This window comes from Balaenoptera ricei, chromosome 3, assembly GCF_028023285.1.
Source record: "Balaenoptera ricei isolate mBalRic1 chromosome 3, mBalRic1.hap2, whole genome shotgun sequence".
Classification (NCBI taxonomy): Eukaryota; Metazoa; Chordata; class Mammalia; order Artiodactyla; family Balaenopteridae; genus Balaenoptera; species Balaenoptera ricei.
The window spans coordinates 40,930,341-40,950,542 of NC_082641.1; the positions used below are offsets into that span (position 1 = coordinate 40,930,341).

The window sequence follows — 20,202 nt, forward strand, 5'->3', positions numbered from 1 at the left end:
CTGGCCCACTTTCTCCTTCAATGTATTATCTTTCATTCTATGAATATGTTATTGCCCATCTATGTACAAGGAGCTGTGCTAGATTTTGAGAAAGGATAAGCAAGATGAGTAAGAGAGTCCCTGCCTTTAAGAATTTTCCGATCTAGGGAAAAAAAATCTCACACAGGTAACTACAACATAGATAGTATTTAATAATTATTTCTCTGAGGGATTTTTTTAAAAAAATAAAAGAAGAGGGCTTAGTAGTTAAAAGATTATTTCCAGGTGAGGAGATCAAAGGAAGACTTTATAAGTAGGTATAGAGAAGTATCTTTTTATGAAAAATAATTTTCTCTAAGTTATGTACAATTTTGTGCATCAAATAAGCATTTAATATTGTTACCAAAATTTGAAGGTTATTAATTAGAGCATGGAATGAATTGAAGTCTGAATTTAGACTGTACTTATGGCAGAGTTTACAGTGAATAAGGAAAGAAATTTTTTCTGTTTACATGTAGCTGTATATCATGGTTTTAACAGAGGAGAGTGAATTTAATCACCTCTGAATATACCTTATGATGCTGTGTGATTTTATAAGGGCGTACTCTTTGGGAAGAATTTTTAGTTACATCTAGGAGGGGAATACTTTGGAACTTCACAAGTATGCTTTAAAAACCAGTACCAGAGATGGAATTTGGCACCATCCAGAACCCTTTCAGGAGAGAGTCTCACCTATAAAAGATTTCCATTACCTGAACTACAAAGAAATTGAAGAGATTTAACCCTCATTGAATATGTAGTGTGTGCCAGACATTGAGTAAACTCTTTAGATATATCATCTAATTTAATCTCAACATATTAGCCTCTCAACCTGTGAGGACATCACCACCAACAGTAGAAGGAGACGTCAGTGTTAAGTATAAGCTTCCACCCACTGCTTGATTCAGAGAGGGAAGCAGAGCAAATCTCGAGCTTGCATAATCCAGCTCTGGGTGGAAACAGTCAGCTTGCCTTCCCTTTCGTAGCAGCAAGGAGAAAGCTACCTCTCTCGAGGCTTAAATGGTGATGCTTGTATCCTCTGTAGTTAAAACAGGAAAATGAAGCTGTTTACATTTCATAGTGGCCATGGTTTGCTGTAGGGATCACTACTGGAAAATTATCTGTGACTGCATTAGTCATGTGTGAGCATGAGTTTCTGCCAGCTCCTTCCCACACATTCTGAAATCTTTAGTTCTGGGAAGGGTACAGATACTGAATTACTATGGGATTTTGTTTGAATGTTAATACTTATGTTCTTTAAAGTCATTATGTTGATTTCCAGTCAGTAATACAGTTAACATTGCAGACCTTTATTGTCGTTCCCATTCTTTGAGCGTCATTGCTCTTTTTAATAAGCGCTCAGCTTTGAATGGTAACCTCAAGAATGCCTTCATAATTCAAAACATAGTGGAATCTTAGTTAACTCTATGTAACTGGACTTTGTTTTCCCTCTTAAAGTTCTAGGCTTCTGCATATCATTCAATGTTGATGTGAAAAACTCATTGACTTTCAGCGGCCCAGTGGAAGACATGTTTGGATATACTGTTCAACAATATGAAAATGAAGAAGGAAAATGGTAAGTTAATGGGTTTTGTTGTTGTTGTTTAGTTTTCTTACAAGGTAATGGAAAATATTATTTGGTTACAGTTCGTTTTATGAATGAGACTTAGAATGAATCGTTTATGGTAGGAAATGCAGTCTGATCATTTGGTAATGGAAACTGACAAAGTGAAAAAGGAAAAATTCCTTGGCAATATTAAAAGACATGGTTAGTGATTCTGTTGAAACCTGGGTTGACCTCAAGGAAGCTCCTTATCCAAAATAGTCATTGTTTTGTAATTATGTTATTCTGGCAAGAGTTCTTTAATTGTTCTCATTTTAGCATGGCTGAAATTCAGCAGGAGCTATTGGTAGGCAGATGAGATCACTTCCATAATATAATATTGGGCTTATATTTTTGGTGCTTTACTGACCTACTGAGTTTGGTCTATTACTTATAATGAACCTTACTGAATTTCTTTTATACACTTTAAAACCCTTTAATATTGGTTAAGTTCAATTTAGTATGTTTTTTTAAAATCATATTTAACTTTTGAAAATTATACAAAATTATTAGAGTTCTTTTGCTTTATATTTAACATAATTTTTAGTGAGTCTTTTTTTTTTAATTGGACCTTGTAGAAAAAGAGAACAGGAGTTAAACTTTGCTTCAGTTTAGTAACAAACTAAACAAGCCCATTTTTCTAGTAACTACAGTAATACAAACAAAAATGGATCTATATCTGTTTGGAAAACAGTGAGCTATCTCTCTACTATATTTCACAGATGAAAAGATGTGACTTTTCGATATTTCACTTTATCTTCTAGACTTGCTTAATTTGACAATAATCCTCTAAATAGTATCAAAGTAAGAATTTGAGCTCTCACAGTTTTCAAGTACAGATATTGTATCCTGGTATAAACTAAAATTTGTGGAGGTGCTTCACTCTTCTTCTCTCCCGATAAATATCTCAGATAAGACATCTAATAATAGAGTATGAGTTTTTATATCCTCTGTCCTTCAATCCTATGCTCTCACTTTACCACCCACCTCCTTTTTTAAGGTTAAACAGATAAAGTCATCCCTCTAGACACCAATTTTATTCTTTTAGGCATTATGTCTGCAATTCAGGGAGTTCTACCTCTGGGAGAATAATGTGAGTGGGCCAACTGGTCAAGCTTCTCTTTGTGCATAAGCTAGAATAAACTGAAACTCAGTGCATGTTTTTCTTAAAAAGCTTAACTTTTACGTAAAACACATATTACACTGAATTTTTCACTTATTACTAATAGTTACATAAATTTTAAAGAGGAATAGCAAACCTTAAAGTCTTAAACCACCTACTTAAAATGAACTGTCTTTTTAAAGAATAGTCAAATAACAGTCAGCCCTTCCTATTCACGGGTTTCGCATTCGCTAATTAAACCAACTATGGTACCAGAGTTGCGGTGGGCGGACTGTACCAGGCCGTTTTATATAAGGGACTTGAGCACATGCGAAGTTTTGTAGCCACTGGGGTCCTGGAACCAATCCCCCACGGATGCCTAGGGATGACTGTATTGTTAGCAGATTTTATGAAAGTCTGGTTTTCATCCTCTGATAATGAGGAAAGCCTGTAAGTTTCCTCCCTCATCCAGTCCTGTCTCTCTGATTTTAGGGCAGTCTGCTATCAGAAGCCCTGAGTTATCTGAATCTTAATAGAGTAAGAATCTTAATAATCTTAATAGAGTAAGAAGGCATTCATGTTTCCTCTTGGAACTTTAGTGCACCCATATGATCTCTTCAGTTCAAGAAGGAGGAAGTGATGCTTGATTCTTAAGCTGAATCTTGAAAGATGACTTACCTTTCAATAACAGAAGAGATGTCACTCCAAGCTGGGAAGCTACATAAACAAGGGCATAGACCTGAGAATAAGTGAGAGTGTTGGTAAGCAAACAGGTCTGACGTTGGGATGATAGAGGGGAAAGACCTTAAAAGCCAGACAAAGGAGCTTGTACCTAAGTAGAGGGTACTGAGACGCCATTATAGGTTGTTTTATGAAACTTAGTTTAGGAAATTATGTATAGATCGGATTGGAGAAAGGAGTGCCTGAAATCGGGGAAATCCATAGGCAAGCAAGAACAGCAATCTGCTTAAACAATGAGGCCTGGACAAGGAGGGTGAACTGCAATGAAAGAATAGTGTACCCAAGATAAATGTTGGTGAATAATTAAGTCTTAGTGGAAGTCTGGGAATGGCAAATGAAGGTGTAGGAGGTGTCAAACATATTCCAAAATGTCTACACTGGATTACCGGGAAGTGGGTAGTCATTCAGAGACAAATGTACAGGAAAGGGAAATCAGTTTTATCAGGAAGTTGATGAGTATGGTTTTAAACAGCTTGAGTTCAAGGTAATGTCTAGGTACTTGGAAACTTCAAAATGGAAAACAGAAAGAGGGAGAAGTTCATGTATTAGGGGAAATGTTTAGAAAGCAAGAACTGGTTTTGGTTCCCGCTTGCAACCCTGTGCATTGCCCAGCATCTGGCACAGGACCTTAAGCATAATATGCACTCAATAATGCACTCAACTCAGTTGGCTGAACAACTGAATCTAGTTTAACTTCCTGTCCTCGTTGATGAAAAAACAAAACACATAAAAAAGTAAGGTTAAAAGTGACTCTCTCATGACTATTATCAAAACAAACAAAGTGGTGGCAAGTATGTGGAGAAAAGGGAACATTTGTACACGTTAGTGGGACAGTAAATTGGTGCAGCCACTATGGAGAACAATATAGAGGTTCCTCAAAAAAATTGAAAATAGAGCTACCCAGTTCTGGGTAAATATCCAAAGGAATTGAAATCAAGATCTCAAAGAGATATCTGCATTATTCACATGTTCATTGCAGCATTATTCACAATAACCAAGACTTGAAAGCAATCTAAATGTCCATTGTCAGATGAATAGATTTTAAAAATATGTTATATACATACAGTAGAATATTATTCTGCCTTAAAAAAAGAGGAAAAATTTTCCATTTGAGACAACATGGATGAACCTGGGGGACGTCTTGCTAAGTGAGATAAGCCTGGTGCAGGACAAATACCACATGACTCCAGTTATATGAGGAACCTAAAATAGTCAGACTCGTAAAAGCAGAGCATAGAATGGTGGTTACCAGGGGTTCAGAGGAGGGGAAAAAAAGGAAACATTAGTCAAAGGGTACAAAGTTTCAGTTAAACAAGATGAATAAATCCTAGAGATTTACTATACAGTACAGTACCTATAGTTAGCAATACTGTGTTGTACACTTAAAATTTGTTAAGAAGGTAGATCTTAAGTTGTGTTCTTATCACAAAATAATAATAATAATAATAAATAACAACCACTACTAAAGAAAGCAGGAGGAAACTTTTGGAGGTGATGGATATGTTTATGGCATAGATTGTGATGATGGTTTTAAGGATGTATACTTCTCTCCAAACTCATCAAGTTGTATACATTAAATCGGTACAGCTTTGTGTATGTCTTTCATGCTTCAATAAAGTGTTTGTTGTTTTTTTTTTAAAGTGACTCCCCTAGGGAAATATAACTACTTGGGACCAGAGCAGAAAATAGGACTCAAGTCTCTCCACTCCCAGTCTAGGACTGTTGTCCCTATTAGAACTATATTAAAAAGTAAATGTTGATAATAACTGTATCTGGCGTATAATACTTTACATTTTAATATGTGTGTGAGAGTTTGTGAGCATTTGAATGTATATATGGATATCAGATACTTTGATTCCATTCTGACATTCCCTAGTTACAATGATTTTATGGAAAAGGTGTGAAAAATCAGGGAAACAAAAACAGTGTGGCCAATTGAATTTAAAAGTAAGTAAATACAAAAATCTAAATGTCCAAATCTTTAAGGATGGCATGGCAGCAACGTACCATTCTAAAGAGATCCAGGCACTGGTCATGCAAAATAGATTTTAGTAATATGTTTGGATATTCTGTAAGTGTTTATAAAATCAGGATGCAGACTTACTTTAAGAAATGGACTATGAAATAATTGACATATTTGGGAGAGCATGAATTTTGTTATTTAATTTTCTCCAGAGGTGGGCATCTGCGTAAATCATATTTACAGGTCACGTTTGGAAGCTCAGCAACCTCACATTTTTAAAAAAATCATCCTGACCCGTCTTACATCTTGCTGAAGTATGCGTAAAGGAGTACTTGTTGACCCATAACAAGTGCAGTCTGTGTATTTGAAAAGCATTAGTTTAAATCTTTGGAAAGAATAAACAGTTAACAGAAAAGGCGGCCTATGCCCCGTTTATGTTTCAGAAGTTTCCTGTGGAGTATAACCTACTTTATATCTTTGGCTCAGAAGCCACATGTTTTTTCAGTAGCAGAACCATTATACCTCTGATTAAATTCAGCTGTTGTTCATTATGATTAGCATGAGCTGGAGCGTCCAAGTCACTGCAATGTGGTTCAGAAGAATCACAACGAATACAATTGGTTTAATAATTTTGCTTTGAAGAGAAGAAACTCAAATGTGCTCAGCATTGCGCAGCCTTCCAGAGTTAGTGGTAATCACCAGTATAGCAGGGCTCTGCCAGATGGGAAAAAAATGAGATGCTGGTGTGGGACTTTCCACTCTTTGTTGTTCTTTGCTTCCTTCCTTCCAGCATGTGCACCCACCCCTCTGAGTGCTATCTAAGCATCCATTCTTAGGGGCTTCGGTGACTTCAGTGGGCCTGTCTTTTCAAAATAGATTCTCATGATGCAAATACTTCCCTAGCCAATCCTCAACCCAATATATATCAAAATGTACTGGCTTCATGCCTTTACCCTAGAGGACCCTGCTTTGTGCCAGGTAAGGTTTACTAGTGGGCTCAAGTGACTGATGCCCTGTTTCCAACGTATGTGTGTTTTAAATAAAGCCTATTCAAGCTTGGGGTGAAAGGACTTTTTAAAAGTTTTATCAAATTTTCTCTCACAGATTTTAATATGAAGTTTATTTTAAATTGCTTACAGTATCTTTTGAAGTTGAAATTTCCTCTTTGCCAAACGTCAGTTCTTTGGTTCATCTTATTTCTAGCCCTCTACCTTTCATGACTGAAAAGCACAGCAGCTCATGGGGCCACTGTATAACTTCATTCTCTAAGACGACCAAACACTTAACTCTGTTGGTTTTTGTTTTTTGTTTTTTAATGCCTGGCAGGAGGTACTTGGCACTCTGATACAGACTTTGGCTTGGAGATCAGGAAAGAGTTAGGTGAAAAGAAATAATGTAAATATGAGACAACAATCTCCAGGAAACTATCTTTTACAGAAGAAAAAAATATAAATATGAAACAGAGCAGTCAGAGGCCAGCTACCCTTCAAATAAATATAATAGCAGTCATATTGACAAAAATAACTGTTATGAATAGGAAGCATTTCTCAGTTTATTAAATTTTATTATATTTGGAGCTTTTTCATGGAGAAGAAGTGTTTCTCTCACTTTGATGGTCTTTGAGTTCATCAGGTGTTTCTCTAGTGATCAGTAATGAGACCCAGAACATTCTTTAATCCTCAATCTGCATATAAATCATTGCAATAATATCATATAAAAAGCAGATATTTAATATAAATAAAATTTAACGAGTTAAAGCAAACTTGCATTAAAGTTTAAAGTAACAATATCCATCGTTCATGAAACAGTGTGCTTTGGGTCTTCACCTTGACCCTGTGTGTTTGAGTGAATATGACTGTTATCGTCCTCGTTTTCTAGACAGGAAACTGGGACTCAGAGAATGAATTGCCAAAGGTTTAACACAGCGAGTGTGACAGGGCCAGGATGTGGAACCCCAGCCTTAACGCCTTCAGCCAGTTTGCTCCTATAACAGCAAGGATTCTCTGCAAGCTTGACCTGTGGAAATGCCTGCTGTGTCACCCAAAGGCATATATGGCATTCTGCTTAAGCAAAATATCCAGCCTCTAAAGTGAAAAAAAAAAAAAAGACTTCACAATTAGGACCTCTTAGCTGGTCACATGAATGACCAGGTATTCCTTATTCAGATTCTTAGAGCATTTGATGCAGTCATAATTTATTCATTCAATAAATATTTATCGAATGCTGATTTTTATATCTGGCTCTGTTATAGTCACTCAGGATATATGAGTGAATGAATAGGTGAAAATTCCTGCTATTGTGGAGCTTGTATTCTATTGGGGATGGACAAACAAAAAACAAATAATAAACTTAATAAACAGGTAGGTTATATGTCAGAATGTAATAAGTGCTGTGAGAAAAAATAGAGCAAGATAGTGGGGCTTGAGAATACTGAAGATTCCTAAAATTCCATAAACTCTGTGCTGATATTTTTCTAGGATCTTGTCATTTTTATGCAGCTTGGGAAAAGTGAGGCTTTCTTAGGATTAAGGGGTGGGATATATTCCAGAGTTGCATGTTTGGTGTCAGAAATACACAAATTTGTTTTATATCCTATGTCCTGTGTCCTGCTTACCCATTCTTTATCACTGATCCCAACTCTCAAACTCTCTGTCTCAGTCCTAGCCTACTACACTCTACCGTTTTCTGAGTTCTCACACCCCAGGCTTTACTTATCCAGAATATACGATAGGCCATGGCTCCAGTTGCTATATAAGGTTATTTCCAATTATCATCATAGTCTAGAGGTTTCTACTGCCCTAGAGTTCAAATATAAATTCCAGAACCTTTCCTTCAAAGCCTACTGCTTGCCAGTCTCAACCTTCCTGCTCCAGGTTATACAGAAGCTTTATGCTGTGCTCCAGTCACCCATACTTCCTCATTACCTTCCATTTTCAGGCCTCATGCTCCTGTTTCCACATTTTTGCCTGGGCTATCTGTGATCTCTCTTCTCTCCTGCCTTATAACCTAATAACTTTATTATTAACATGCTGTTCAGAACTCACTTTTTTATAGATTGTTCTAGATTTTCCCCAGTTAATGGTTCATGTTTTCCAGCTAATTAATACTCCTCCATACACTTATAATTTGTTCTATTCAGATGATGGAATCTTAGAATTGGAAGGGTCTTTGGAGGCCTGTCTTATATCTATAGAAGAAACGCCTTCCAAAACATCCCTGATGAACTGTTACCTACTTCATCTTAACCTGACGGGTTGCATGACTGGCCTATGTTTGCCTTGTCCGTTTAAGTTTTTATTACTCTCCATAAGCCCACCACACTACTACCTCTACCCCTAAATCTCACTAGATGACTATAGCTACTATTTTCCAAAGAAGGAAGGAAGGGAGGGAGGGAGGGAGGGAGGAAGGAAGGGGCTACTAGATCAAAACTTTACCCTCGCTTCCTGTTTGAGCTATCTGTTGCTTTGTAGCAAATCACCCCAAAACTTATTGGATTAGAACAACAATAATTGATTATTTCTCAGGATTTTAAGGATTGAATAGGTGTTCCGCTGCTGCCTGGGGAACCCATGAATGCTCATTTGTGCAGGTACAGTCATCAGGTACCTCAGTTAGGGCTGAAGGGTCCATGATGGTTTAACTCCCGTGTCTGAAGTTCGTGCTACCTCCTCAAACATTGCTTCTCTTCCGTGTGACCTCTCATCCTCCATTAGGTGAGACTGTGCCTCTTCACAGCATGGTGGTCTCAGATTTCCAAAAACAAGTCAAATGTAACCTGCAATGCTTTTTAAGGCCTAGCATCCGAAGTCACAGTGTCATATCTGCTGCATTCTATTTATCAAGCAAATCTCAGTTTCAACAGGAGGAAAAATAGATTCTGCCTCAATGAAGGAGAAAGAGGGACAATGTCACATCACAAAGGTGCATAAACCTCCAAACCATACACCACACTTACAAACCTCTGGATACCATTATTTTACCATATCCAGGTTTCCTCCATAATAAATTTAAACTTGCCTCAAACCCTGAATGGTTTGCTTGAAAAAAAAACAAAGAAGCCCAAGTTTATTAATATGGCCCATCTTCCTCATTTTTAGCCAGGTTACTTAAAATGAAGTCTGCTCGACACTCACGGCTCCCATTCTTGATATTCTTTCCTTCTTTGGCTTCTGTGACATCACTGTTTTCTGATTCTCTCTTTCCCTTTCTGATCACTCCTACCAATTTTCTTCCTCCACTCATTAAAATCTTGTGTTATTTTCCCCTAGATGTCAGCCTTCAGATGTCTTCTTGCTCTGTCTACTCTTGAGTTGGTAGCATTTACTCTTAGGGCCTCAACCATGCACATGGCATGCTCATATATGTTCCATGTGGTTTCTGAGATGTTCCCCAGCAAGACTGAGCCTAGATGCCTACAGAAGTAACACTTATCAGTGCACTCTTTATTGGCTCTTCTTCCTTCCCTCTATCATTTCCCCCACCTCCACATTTGTGCCTACTTGGAATTGCCTCCTCAAAATCTATATATAGCAGTCTGCTTTTGGGGGAACCCAAACTAATACAGCTTACATTATAAATATTTCTAGAATTGGTTATCCCCTTCCTCTCTACTTCTGTAATTCAGATCCTCCTTTCTTATCTGGATTACTTTAGGAACTCTTGCCCTCACTCTCTGAGTCTAATTTGCCCCGTTTTGCAATTTATTCATGACACTACAAGTAAAAAATCTTTATAAATCAGGGCTGATCATGTCACATCCCTCTTTATTTTTTTTTAAGATTTATTTATTATTTATTTATTTTATTTTTGGCTGCATCGGCTCTTTGTTGTGGCACGCGGCATCTTCTTTGAGGCATGCGGGATTTTTCATTGCGGCCCACGGGCTCTCCGTTGTGGTGCGTGGGCTTCTCTCTAGTTGTGGTGTGTGGGTTTCCTCTTCTCTAGTTGTGGCACGCAGGCTCCAGGGCGCGTGGGCTCTGTAGTTTGCGGCATGTGGGCTCCAGTTAGGTGCACAAGCTCAGTAGTTGCAGTGCGTGGGCTTAGCTGCCCCGCGGCATGTAGGATCTTAGTTCCCCAACCAGGGATCGAACCTGTGTCCCCTGCATTGGAAGGTGGATTCTTTACCACTGGACCACCAGGAAGTCCCACATCCCTCTTTAAAGGCTTCAGTAGTTCCCAACTCTCCCCTGCATACAATAAATCCAAAGTTCTTAAAGCGCACTGTAAGAACATATGTGATCTGGGCCCTATTTACCTTGCCAGACTCAAGTTCCACTCCAGCTACACTGAGTTACTTGAACTTATCGAAAGAGCCGTGTGCATCCCTTCTTGCTTCTAAGACTTTGCTGAAACTGCACCAAGTTCAGACCTATTCAATATGGTAATAGTACATTTATATTTTTGCTTCTCCCCTAAGTTTTAAGCAACCTTAAAAAATTGTGTTTTATCCATTTTATATTCCCAGGGTCTGGCATTAATGCTGAGCATGCAGGATTTTCTTAATAAACATTAATCAATCTGTCTAGTCTCAACTTAAATACTTTCATAACATATCCACTACTTTTCTCCAAACTGTTTTAACTATAAACCTAGTTTAATCAATCACATTACAAAAGGTTTTGAAAAATTGGGAAAAAGAACTTAAAGCCTAACCATAATTTCCTTAATAGAATTTGTTTTCTGGTGTACTCCCTTTTAATCTATGTTTTACATAGATAGAGTTGTCCATCATCCAAAAATATGTATATAATAATAAAAAGAACCAACACTTAGATAGCACATGTTATAAGCCAAATACTGTACTAAGCATTCTATATACATTAGCTCATTTAATGTTCATGGTGATCGTGTCAGGTAGCTACTCTTATTATTTCCATTTTACAGATGAAGGAACTAAAGCACAGAGGATTACTGGCTTGTCCTAAACCATACAGCTAAGTAAAGGGTAAAACCATGATTTGAACTCATGAAGTCTGGCACCAAAGTTCATGCTATATTTTATGGAGAGGATTAAATTACTTAGGACATGGAAAACACTTAGAACAGTGTTCTGCGCATGGTATAAATTCAATAAATGCTGGCTGTTTTTATCATTGCTATTATAATAAGTACATTGAATATAATTTGGTATCTTTCACTTCAAATTGTCATAGGTTTTCAATAAATTAGGTAGGTTTTTACTTTAAATTAGGTCATAAATAATTTTTTATCCTACCATGCAGTCTTATTAACGATTGCTTTTTTATGACTGCACAATATTCTATGGAATGAACCTACAATAATTAATTAGTCTGGCTGTTGATCACACTTCTTTTAAACTTTCATGATTATATATACCACTATAAGCATTATATCTTTAGGCATTAAGCTTGTTTCCTTTAATTTAGGTCATTTTTTTAGGGTAGATTCCCAGAAGTAAGAATTATGTGTTAAGGGGTTTGAACATTTTTATGGTTATTTATGTATATCAGAAATGGCTTTGCAAAGGCATTATATCACAACTATGTTTTAGGGAGTCTGTTCAACAGCTCAGTATTTGCAATTGTTGTAAAACTTATTTCCATAATACTAGCTTTGTCCAAAGGACTTACACAAAATAAATCCCATCCCTTTTCAATATGACAAACTTTCAAATTTTGAAAATTTTAAGAAGGCATGCCCAATCCACCTGCACTCCTTCACAACCTTTCAACTCTCCTTCAGACATTTTTTTCTCCATGCTAAACGTCCTCAACTTTCCCTCAAGCATCTCTGGTCTGACAAAATTACCAGAATCTTAACTATCTGAGTCATAGTCTCCTAAATACATTCCATTGTGCCTATGTCCCTCTTAATTTGGAGATTCCAGACATGGCCCGACAGTGCAGAGCACAGAGGGGCTATCACTTTCCTTGACCAGGGCATCTATTTCTAGCAATGATGCCTAAGGTCACATTACCATTTTTGGCACTAAAATACACTGTTGGCTCATGTTTTCTTGCTGTCGACTAAATCCTCCATGACTTTTTCACACGAACTTCTATTAAGTCAGGTTTCCCACATTCTGTACTGATGTAGATAATAGTACACAGTTAAGTGAAGTTATTTACATAGGTTCTTATTAAACTTTACTAGTTCAAGTTTCTCGTTCCAGAATGTTGACACTTCTGAACGCCCAAATAAGTATTTTGATTTACTTGATGTGTACCTTTATGCTTTCTGTGTCTTCACTTAAGTCATTAACAAAGATATAGGCTAAGTCAATCCCAAGTGCAGTCTTATGGTACATAATTAGAGTCCTTTGGTTGCTAGTAATCAGTGTCTTTGTTTTTTTTCTTTGTTTTTTTTTTTAATTTAATTTAATTTATTTTTTTATACAGCAGGTGCCTATTATTTATCCATTTTATACATATTAGTAACCAGTGTCTTTGGATATAGCTGTTTAGCCAGCAATGAATCAGCAGCTGTGGATCCCAACAAGTACCTTAACATTCAACCACATTCACCCATCCTATTCCTGAAGATATCATAGGAAACCTTGTTAAATGGCTTGCTAGGACTAAAATAAATCATGATTATATTTTTTCCATTAATTATTATTAGAGTGATTTCATACTTCTGTCTAAAAAAACAATAAGTGATTTTGAACCTGAGTCTCATAATTATCCTTATTTTAAGTGCTTACAAACTAGCATATACTAATATTAAATCTTATGATATAATGTTTATATTTCCTGACCTCTCTATAACATTATCAATTCCTCATGGGAAAAAGTCATTTATACTTCCATGTGTGTTTTGTAAATTAACACAGCAGCAGGCTTAACCAATAATTATGATTTCAGCCCCCAAATTAAAAAAAAAATATGTTAAAGTAACATATAATACAAGAAAATAAAATATTCTCAAGTCTCTCTCCTATATATTTTACTGTTTTTTAATTTAAATCAATCTGCAATTTGAAGAAGACACTCTGCTTATTTTAGATAACATTAAGTTACTAACTGAGGATGGCTATCTAATTATGTCTACGGGAACTACTGTCAGTCGTCTTAGAACTAGTCATACAGTAACAAAAATAAAATGTTTCTCATTATTCAAAAATGTTAATTGAGTTATTTAATTTCCAGGGTGCTTATTGGTTCTCCTTTAGTTGGACAACCCAAGAACAGAACTGGAGATGTCTATAAGTGTCCAGTTGGGAGAGGTGAATCATTACCTTGCATAAAGTTGGATCTTCCAGGTAGGTAAAGTCAAAATGTTAAAGCCTGATCCTAAATTATGCCCAGCATTCTCACTGAAAGTGAATTTCAACCAACTCAGGAAAAGATTAGAAGGAATCTATAAACATTCTTCCATTTTTATTATTCAGATTACATAAAATGGCATTCTGATGCCTTCTGCCCTTCATTTGCTCTAGAAATTCATCATAGAATATCATCACAGATATAGAAGGTCTTACTAGTTTTGTAACTTGTAACCACCTCCATTGTTCAGAATCCTTTGTAAAACCAGTGGTAACATAAAAAGAACTCTTCTAAATAAACCTATCCATCACATTTCCTCCACAAAATTTAACTTAGTGTTTGTTTTTTTAAAGAAAATAACACGAGAAATAGAAATTTAATTTTTAAAAAGAGAATTGCAAAAGGTAAATTTATATTGAAATGTATGTATTTGATAGAAGTATCAGCATAGTTAGAACATGACTAGAAAATTCCTACAAGAACTATCCAGGAATTGGAAACCTGTCAGTGTTCTGTGCAATATTAAGTACCATGGAAATTACTCATCCTCTTCAGGTTTATTTAAGATATTGTATTTTTCAGTTCTCCTTTTTTTCAATTTCCTACTTGTTTATTATGAGCATTTTTTCCTTTACATTCAAGAGCATAGCTACTTTAATATGTCTTGCCTGATAATTCCAACATCTGGAATATCTCAACATCGCTTTCCATTTATTACCTTTCTCTTGAGGTTAGGTCACATTTTCCTGTTTCTTCTTATGTTTAGTAATTTTTTATTGTATCCTGGATTAAACTTTTGAGTTTTAAGTGTGGAGATTCTAGATCTGTTATGTGCCTTTGAAAAGTCTTTACTTTTAGTTTTAGCAGGCAATTTACTTGGCTGAACTCAGTTTCCAAACAACAGTGGGAAGCAGTTAAAATCTCTATTCAATTCTTCTAATTTTTTAGCTGGGCTGTGTGAAGTTTACCCTGCACATGTACAGTTCAGGTCATTCAGATGTTTGGAAAGAATATCTGTATATATTCAAACTCTCTTTTTGTGGCTCTACTTTCCAAGATACCCCCTCTTCACTTGACACTGCTGTCATTGCCCCATTCTCTGTCCTCTGTTTCTTCTAGACAGGAAGACTGTGAGGTCTATCTGAGGTTTAGCCACTGACTCAGGCCTTCCCTTAGGGGAAAACAAACAAACACAAAAACAGGAAACTCATCCAGTGCTAATCTCTTCTTACAAGTATAGACTCCCTTCCAGTTTCTGCCTGCTCTTGGTTGCTTTCCAGTGCCTTCAGACGGTTGTTTCATACATTTTTTTTTCCTTTTCCTAGAGTTTATAGTTGTTATTTGCAGAAGAGTTGTTCTGATAAGAGCAACTCCTCCATTACTGGAAACTGGAATAGAGTTTTAACATTAGTGTGAGGATGTTGGCTACACCAAGAACAGTACGCAAGTTTCTGCTGTAGTCCCTAATGTCCGAGGAATGCTCATCCTGGGTCAACGGTAGTATAAAAAATTCTAATCTAGATTATTCAAGACCAGTTCCAGATGCTTTCAAAGCAAACCAGACTGGATTCTGGGACAAAGACCAATGCTCAGATTAGGAGGTCATTGTGACCTTTCAGGAATCTCTGCTTCCATTCCATTAAATCTACATGTAATCTTAAAGTAAGAAAAAATTCTAGGCATGAACAGTGAGACAAACCTTTCTTTTCTTTTCTTTTTTTATATATATTACAGGAATTGTTTTTTTTTTAATTTATTTTGTAATTTTAACAAGCTGCCAGATTTTTTTAAGAAAGACATCTTCATATTCCAGATTGATTTTTTTTTAAATTAATTAATTTATTTATTTATGGCTGTGTTGGGTCTTCGTTTCTATGTGAGGGCTTTCACTAGTTGTGGCAAGCGGGGGCCACTCTTCATTGCGGCGCGCGGGCCTCTCACCATCGCGGCCTCTCCCGTTGCAGAGCACAGGCTCCAGACGCGCAGGCTCAGTAATTGTGGCTCACGGGCCTGGTTGCTCCGCGGCATGTGGGATCTTCCCAGACCAGGGCTCGAACCCGTGTCCCCTGCATTGGCAGGCAGATTCTCAACCACTGCGCCACCCGGGAAGCCCGACAAATCTTTCTTGAACTTGAGTTTTGCCACTTTCAATTATTTTAGCGCTCTGCTAAGCAGGGTTTAGAAGCTTTTGCGTTTCCTGTCCAATCTTTTTTTTCTTCTTCTTCTTTTTTATTGTGAGTGAGTGGAACTTCTTTTTGCCAGGTTGGCATGCTTTAGGGCTCAACATTCTTATTTGTTCTGTCAAATGTAGTCCCTTCATTGTGTCTTTACCCAAACTTCCTGACCACTGCTCTAATCTTGCCCCAGTTTTCTTTGTAACCCTCCTGATGTCCCTGTGATGGTGAAACTAATGGTCAAAATCTTGTGTCTAAGTTTTCTTTTCTGGCCTTCTACCCATTTTCCTTCTTCTTGCCAGAAATCATGTTTCATCATTGGTCATATATAACATGTAGATGTAACATGTTGGATGACTGTATAAGTTTACTTTGCATCTACAATATTATGAGACTAAATATTTTATTTATTTTAATTAGCAAAAATATGTGAAAAGCTATCCCATGTTCTCATTGCCCTAATAGTTGTGCATTCTTTTACAGTTCAGCAAAAGTATGTGAGACAGTGATCCAGACAAAGTTTCTGAGACAAAAGCCAGAATGTTTTAATGAGAAGACACTTAATTTTACTTTGTTTTCCACCATCATAAAAGTTTCTTCTATTTTTAGTTAATACATCAATTCCCAATGTCACAGAAGTAAAGGAGAATATGACATTCGGATCCACTTTAGTCACCAACCCAAATGGAGGGTTTCTGGTAAGAAAAGGAAGAGTAAAGATAGTTAATGAACCAAGAATTATATTATAAATCTTTATAAAATCTGTTATATAATTTTTAATCTTATGACTTTAATTTTTTAAATTTTTTAAAAGGCATGCGGGCCCTTATATGCCTATAGATGTGGACATTTGCATTACACAACGGGAATCTGTTCTGATGTCAGCCCCACATTTCAAGTCGTGAACTCCATTGCCCCTGTACAAGGTACAGATTTTATGCAATGTTTGTGCAGTGTTTGAAAAGAGTAAGCAATGAATGAGACATATATATACACAGGAGCATACCAAAAAGCTTGAAGTATTTTCTCGGCTACCAGCATTACCAATTTAGGTAAATGTTTGCTTTGCCAATATATAACCAAACCTCACTGCTATTTTGGAATTGATATTAGTGTAAATAACCTTTACAGAGTCATGTCTAAACATCAGAGCTAAAGCTGTCACGTTGTTTTTATTTAAAGGGTGAGTTTCTTTGAGAAAAGTAACCTTATTTGAAATATACACAGAATGAGAACTGTATAGAGAATTCATATTGAGAACATTTCCAAAGATAACTCATACAGTGTTAACTAAAATTAAGTAGGTATGGGTTTTACTTGATGTGAATCCCAAACCAATTGTTACTGAATGCAATGAGTATTTCTTATCACTCTTCTTCTGATTTAAAAAACTCTTTTTTTCTGATTTTAAAAGTAATGTGTCCACTTTGTAGGATATCAGTTCATCTTTTAAAATGAGTTCCTCTTAGCTGTGAAAACATTTCATATACCCCTGAAGATAGACACCAAATTTGCACGATTGAATCTTTTTCTTGCAGAATGCAGCACTCAGCTGGACATAGTCATAGTGCTGGATGGTTCCAACAGTATTTACCCCTGGGAAAGTGTTACAGCTTTTTTAAATGACCTTCTTGAAAGAATGGATATTGGTCCTAAACAGACACAGGTATGACTTCATGTTTTGATTTCTGTTGTCCTAAAGATACAAATGCATGGAGTTTTAATGACGAATTATTCTGAAAATAAATTAATCAATAAAGCTAAAATTTAGGATGAGCTTTGTATTCCATACCCCTGTTCTTATTCCTGCACATTACTGGCAGGCTGTTTATTTTCTAAGCAGAAAGTATTATGAAAGCTGCATTTTCAATGCTCTGAGAAAATATCCCCTATAGATATCTATAAAATCATAATTTAATTCTTAATTATAAAATAAGCATAGCCACCTTTGGTAATATCAGAGCAGGGTTTCAGAGTTTGTAGAAACTATTCTGATATGCCATCATAGTGTCTTTTCTCCTGTTGTACAGATAAATTAGGGATTGGCCACAGGATACTGCTGTAAGTCTATTTTCCCCTATATTTAATAATTTCTTTTCTTAAGTAAAAAGCAAATGCTCCAGGCTTTAGCTGCAGTAAGTTGAATAATTGGGTGTTTTTCTCCCCGTGAGTCTCTGTTTCTAAACACATCCCCCTTTATTGCCACTAAATAAAGTGGAACTTCTCACATGGCTCTTCCACTTTAGACAGTGAGTTTGGGTTTAATCAGTCTAATGTTCATTAATGTTATATGGTCACATGGCTTAAAATATGGATAAGACGCAACGGATAATAGGAAAATTAAATGTCAAAGTGAGGACAGTGCCTTGAGGGTAGGAATTAACACTAGAATCAGAGTCAAAAATGGCTGTTGCAAAGTGTGGGGACCTCAGGAGAGCACAGGAGACAGCTGGGCTGCACACGCAGTCCAGTGTTCTTAACTTTTTCTCTGAGAGCTCTACTCTTGGAAAGATTTCTGGGGCACTGAAAAAGTTGTATGACTGCATTAATATTTGTCACACCTGCATTAAAATTGGGATATAAATAGACACACACATCTATATACACATATATGTATGTGTGTGTATACCTATGTATACACACACATACATATATGTACATTCATGCATATGTATATATACATACATGTATCTGTGTATATATATTTTATATTTTTGTATCTGTGTGTATACATATTTTTATCCTTTTATATTTATTTTAAATATATAACATAATTTTATTTTAGAATATATATTTATATAATGCATATTTAAAACATATATTATATATTTTATGATATATACATATCATACATTTTCCCAAAAGGATGGTAGTTGAAAATTGCAAATTAGAACTCAAACTTCAAAGTGAAATGTCATATGGCTGTATTCCAAGGTTGAATGGATCTCTTTAGAGAGCCAGGTGAGGGGTAATGTGTATATCCCAGTGGACAATAGGGAACTTCTTGAAATCAGAGTAAAATTATTATAGGAAGATGTACTTTTCTTATAATCATATCACAAAATGTAAGTTTCCCTCGATGCAAGCTTCTTATCTGCAGTTATCTTCCCAAGTGGATTGCTGGAAGTTTGGAGAAGATATTCTCTTTCTTCTTGCTACAGGGCATCAGGTGGCCTGCATCCTTTAGAAGACCACTCAGAATGGTGACCTGCTTCTCCTTTTCGTACAATACATGTTCCACATGGACCCCTTTTTTTCCCTTCTGAGAACTTCTCTCCCTTCTTCCTTTCCTCTCTTCCCTTATCCTTTCTCTCCTTGGTCAATAAGATTTCATAGAGCCATAAAGTTATAGCTGGAAGGGGTCTTAGAGGTCATTTAGCCCCAAATCTCAATTGATGGAGGGGACCTGAGAAGCTAAGTGACTTGTGCAGGGTCTCTTGCTTGTTGATGGCAGATTTGAACACGCAGCTCTCCAACTGCAGTGCAGCCGTCTTTCCTTTCTGAGACCTCTACTTCGAGAGAAGTTTCAGAGCAGGTGCCCTCTGATGTCCCTAGACAGTGGTCTCTAGTCCTTTGTCCCCGTGCCTCCTTGGCCAGCCCCCTGGTTGGAAGCAGGCCAGGACTCTTGGTGCTCCGTTGCCTGCACTGACATACCTAGATTCAAACTCCTGATCACAGGTCTCCCCTCTCTCAACACGTTCCCCACAATGAGTTTTCCTCCCTTCCACCTGTTTTATCCACCCCATTTTACCTTCTTATCCAATCCTTTCTTTCCAAAGCTAATGACAGTCTTGGAAAATTTTAAAATTTGTATTCTTTTTTTAGTCATCTGAATATTTGATTTTACTTTTAAATTTATCTATTACACTATAAAAATTAATGTGTTTGTAGCTATTTGTGGAAATTAGTGCAGCTGTGACATGTTTGAAGTTTCTCCACAGCTTCAGGAAGCAAACCTACAAGGCTGTTTTAGAGGAATAATCACTGCTTCAGTGGAGATCTATGCCCGTGGCTCAGTTTTGTAAAGAAATAGCTAACAATCAATTGCTTATATACTCAACCCATTCTCTGCAGTTTTGTTGTTTCCATCTATGAGAACTAGAATTAATCTTACATTTCAATAGTGAGAGTCCCAATAGAGGAGCTATTCTGTCCAGCACCAGTGGAATTCCAGCCTTCCAGAGTGGGCTTCGTGGAGTTTTATGTCTTTCTGGGAGGAAACAGTGGCTCTATTCAGAGGAATGGGGACGATCCCTGGGGTCTAGATGCTGCCAGTGAATGGGAGGGACACAAACTTACTCTGAGAAGAGTCAGGTCACATTTCCTTGGTTCCATGACCCCATTCCTCAAAGAGGAAGATTTCAGAATGCAAC

General features: G+C 36.7%; 1 protein-coding gene across 5 annotated transcripts in view; it reads left to right on the forward strand.

Moving 5' to 3' along the window:
* The window catches only part of ITGA1 (integrin subunit alpha 1), a 179,545-nt gene that overhangs the window by 56,463 nt on the left and 102,880 nt on the right, over positions 1 to 20,202 (forward strand). For all 5 annotated transcript variants that reach the window (XR_009502303.1, XM_059916363.1, XM_059916364.1 and 2 more), the window contains exons 2-6: positions 1,477 to 1,594; positions 13,539 to 13,651; positions 16,439 to 16,527; positions 16,644 to 16,755; positions 17,368 to 17,495. Coding sequence is in view for 4 of the 5 variants with exons in the window: in XM_059916363.1 (XP_059772346.1) it covers positions 1,477 to 1,594; positions 13,539 to 13,651; positions 16,439 to 16,527; positions 16,644 to 16,755; positions 17,368 to 17,495 (560 nt within the window). In the remaining variant the exon portion in view is untranslated. The remainder of the gene's footprint in view (positions 1 to 1,476; positions 1,595 to 13,538; positions 13,652 to 16,438; positions 16,528 to 16,643; positions 16,756 to 17,367; positions 17,496 to 20,202) is intronic.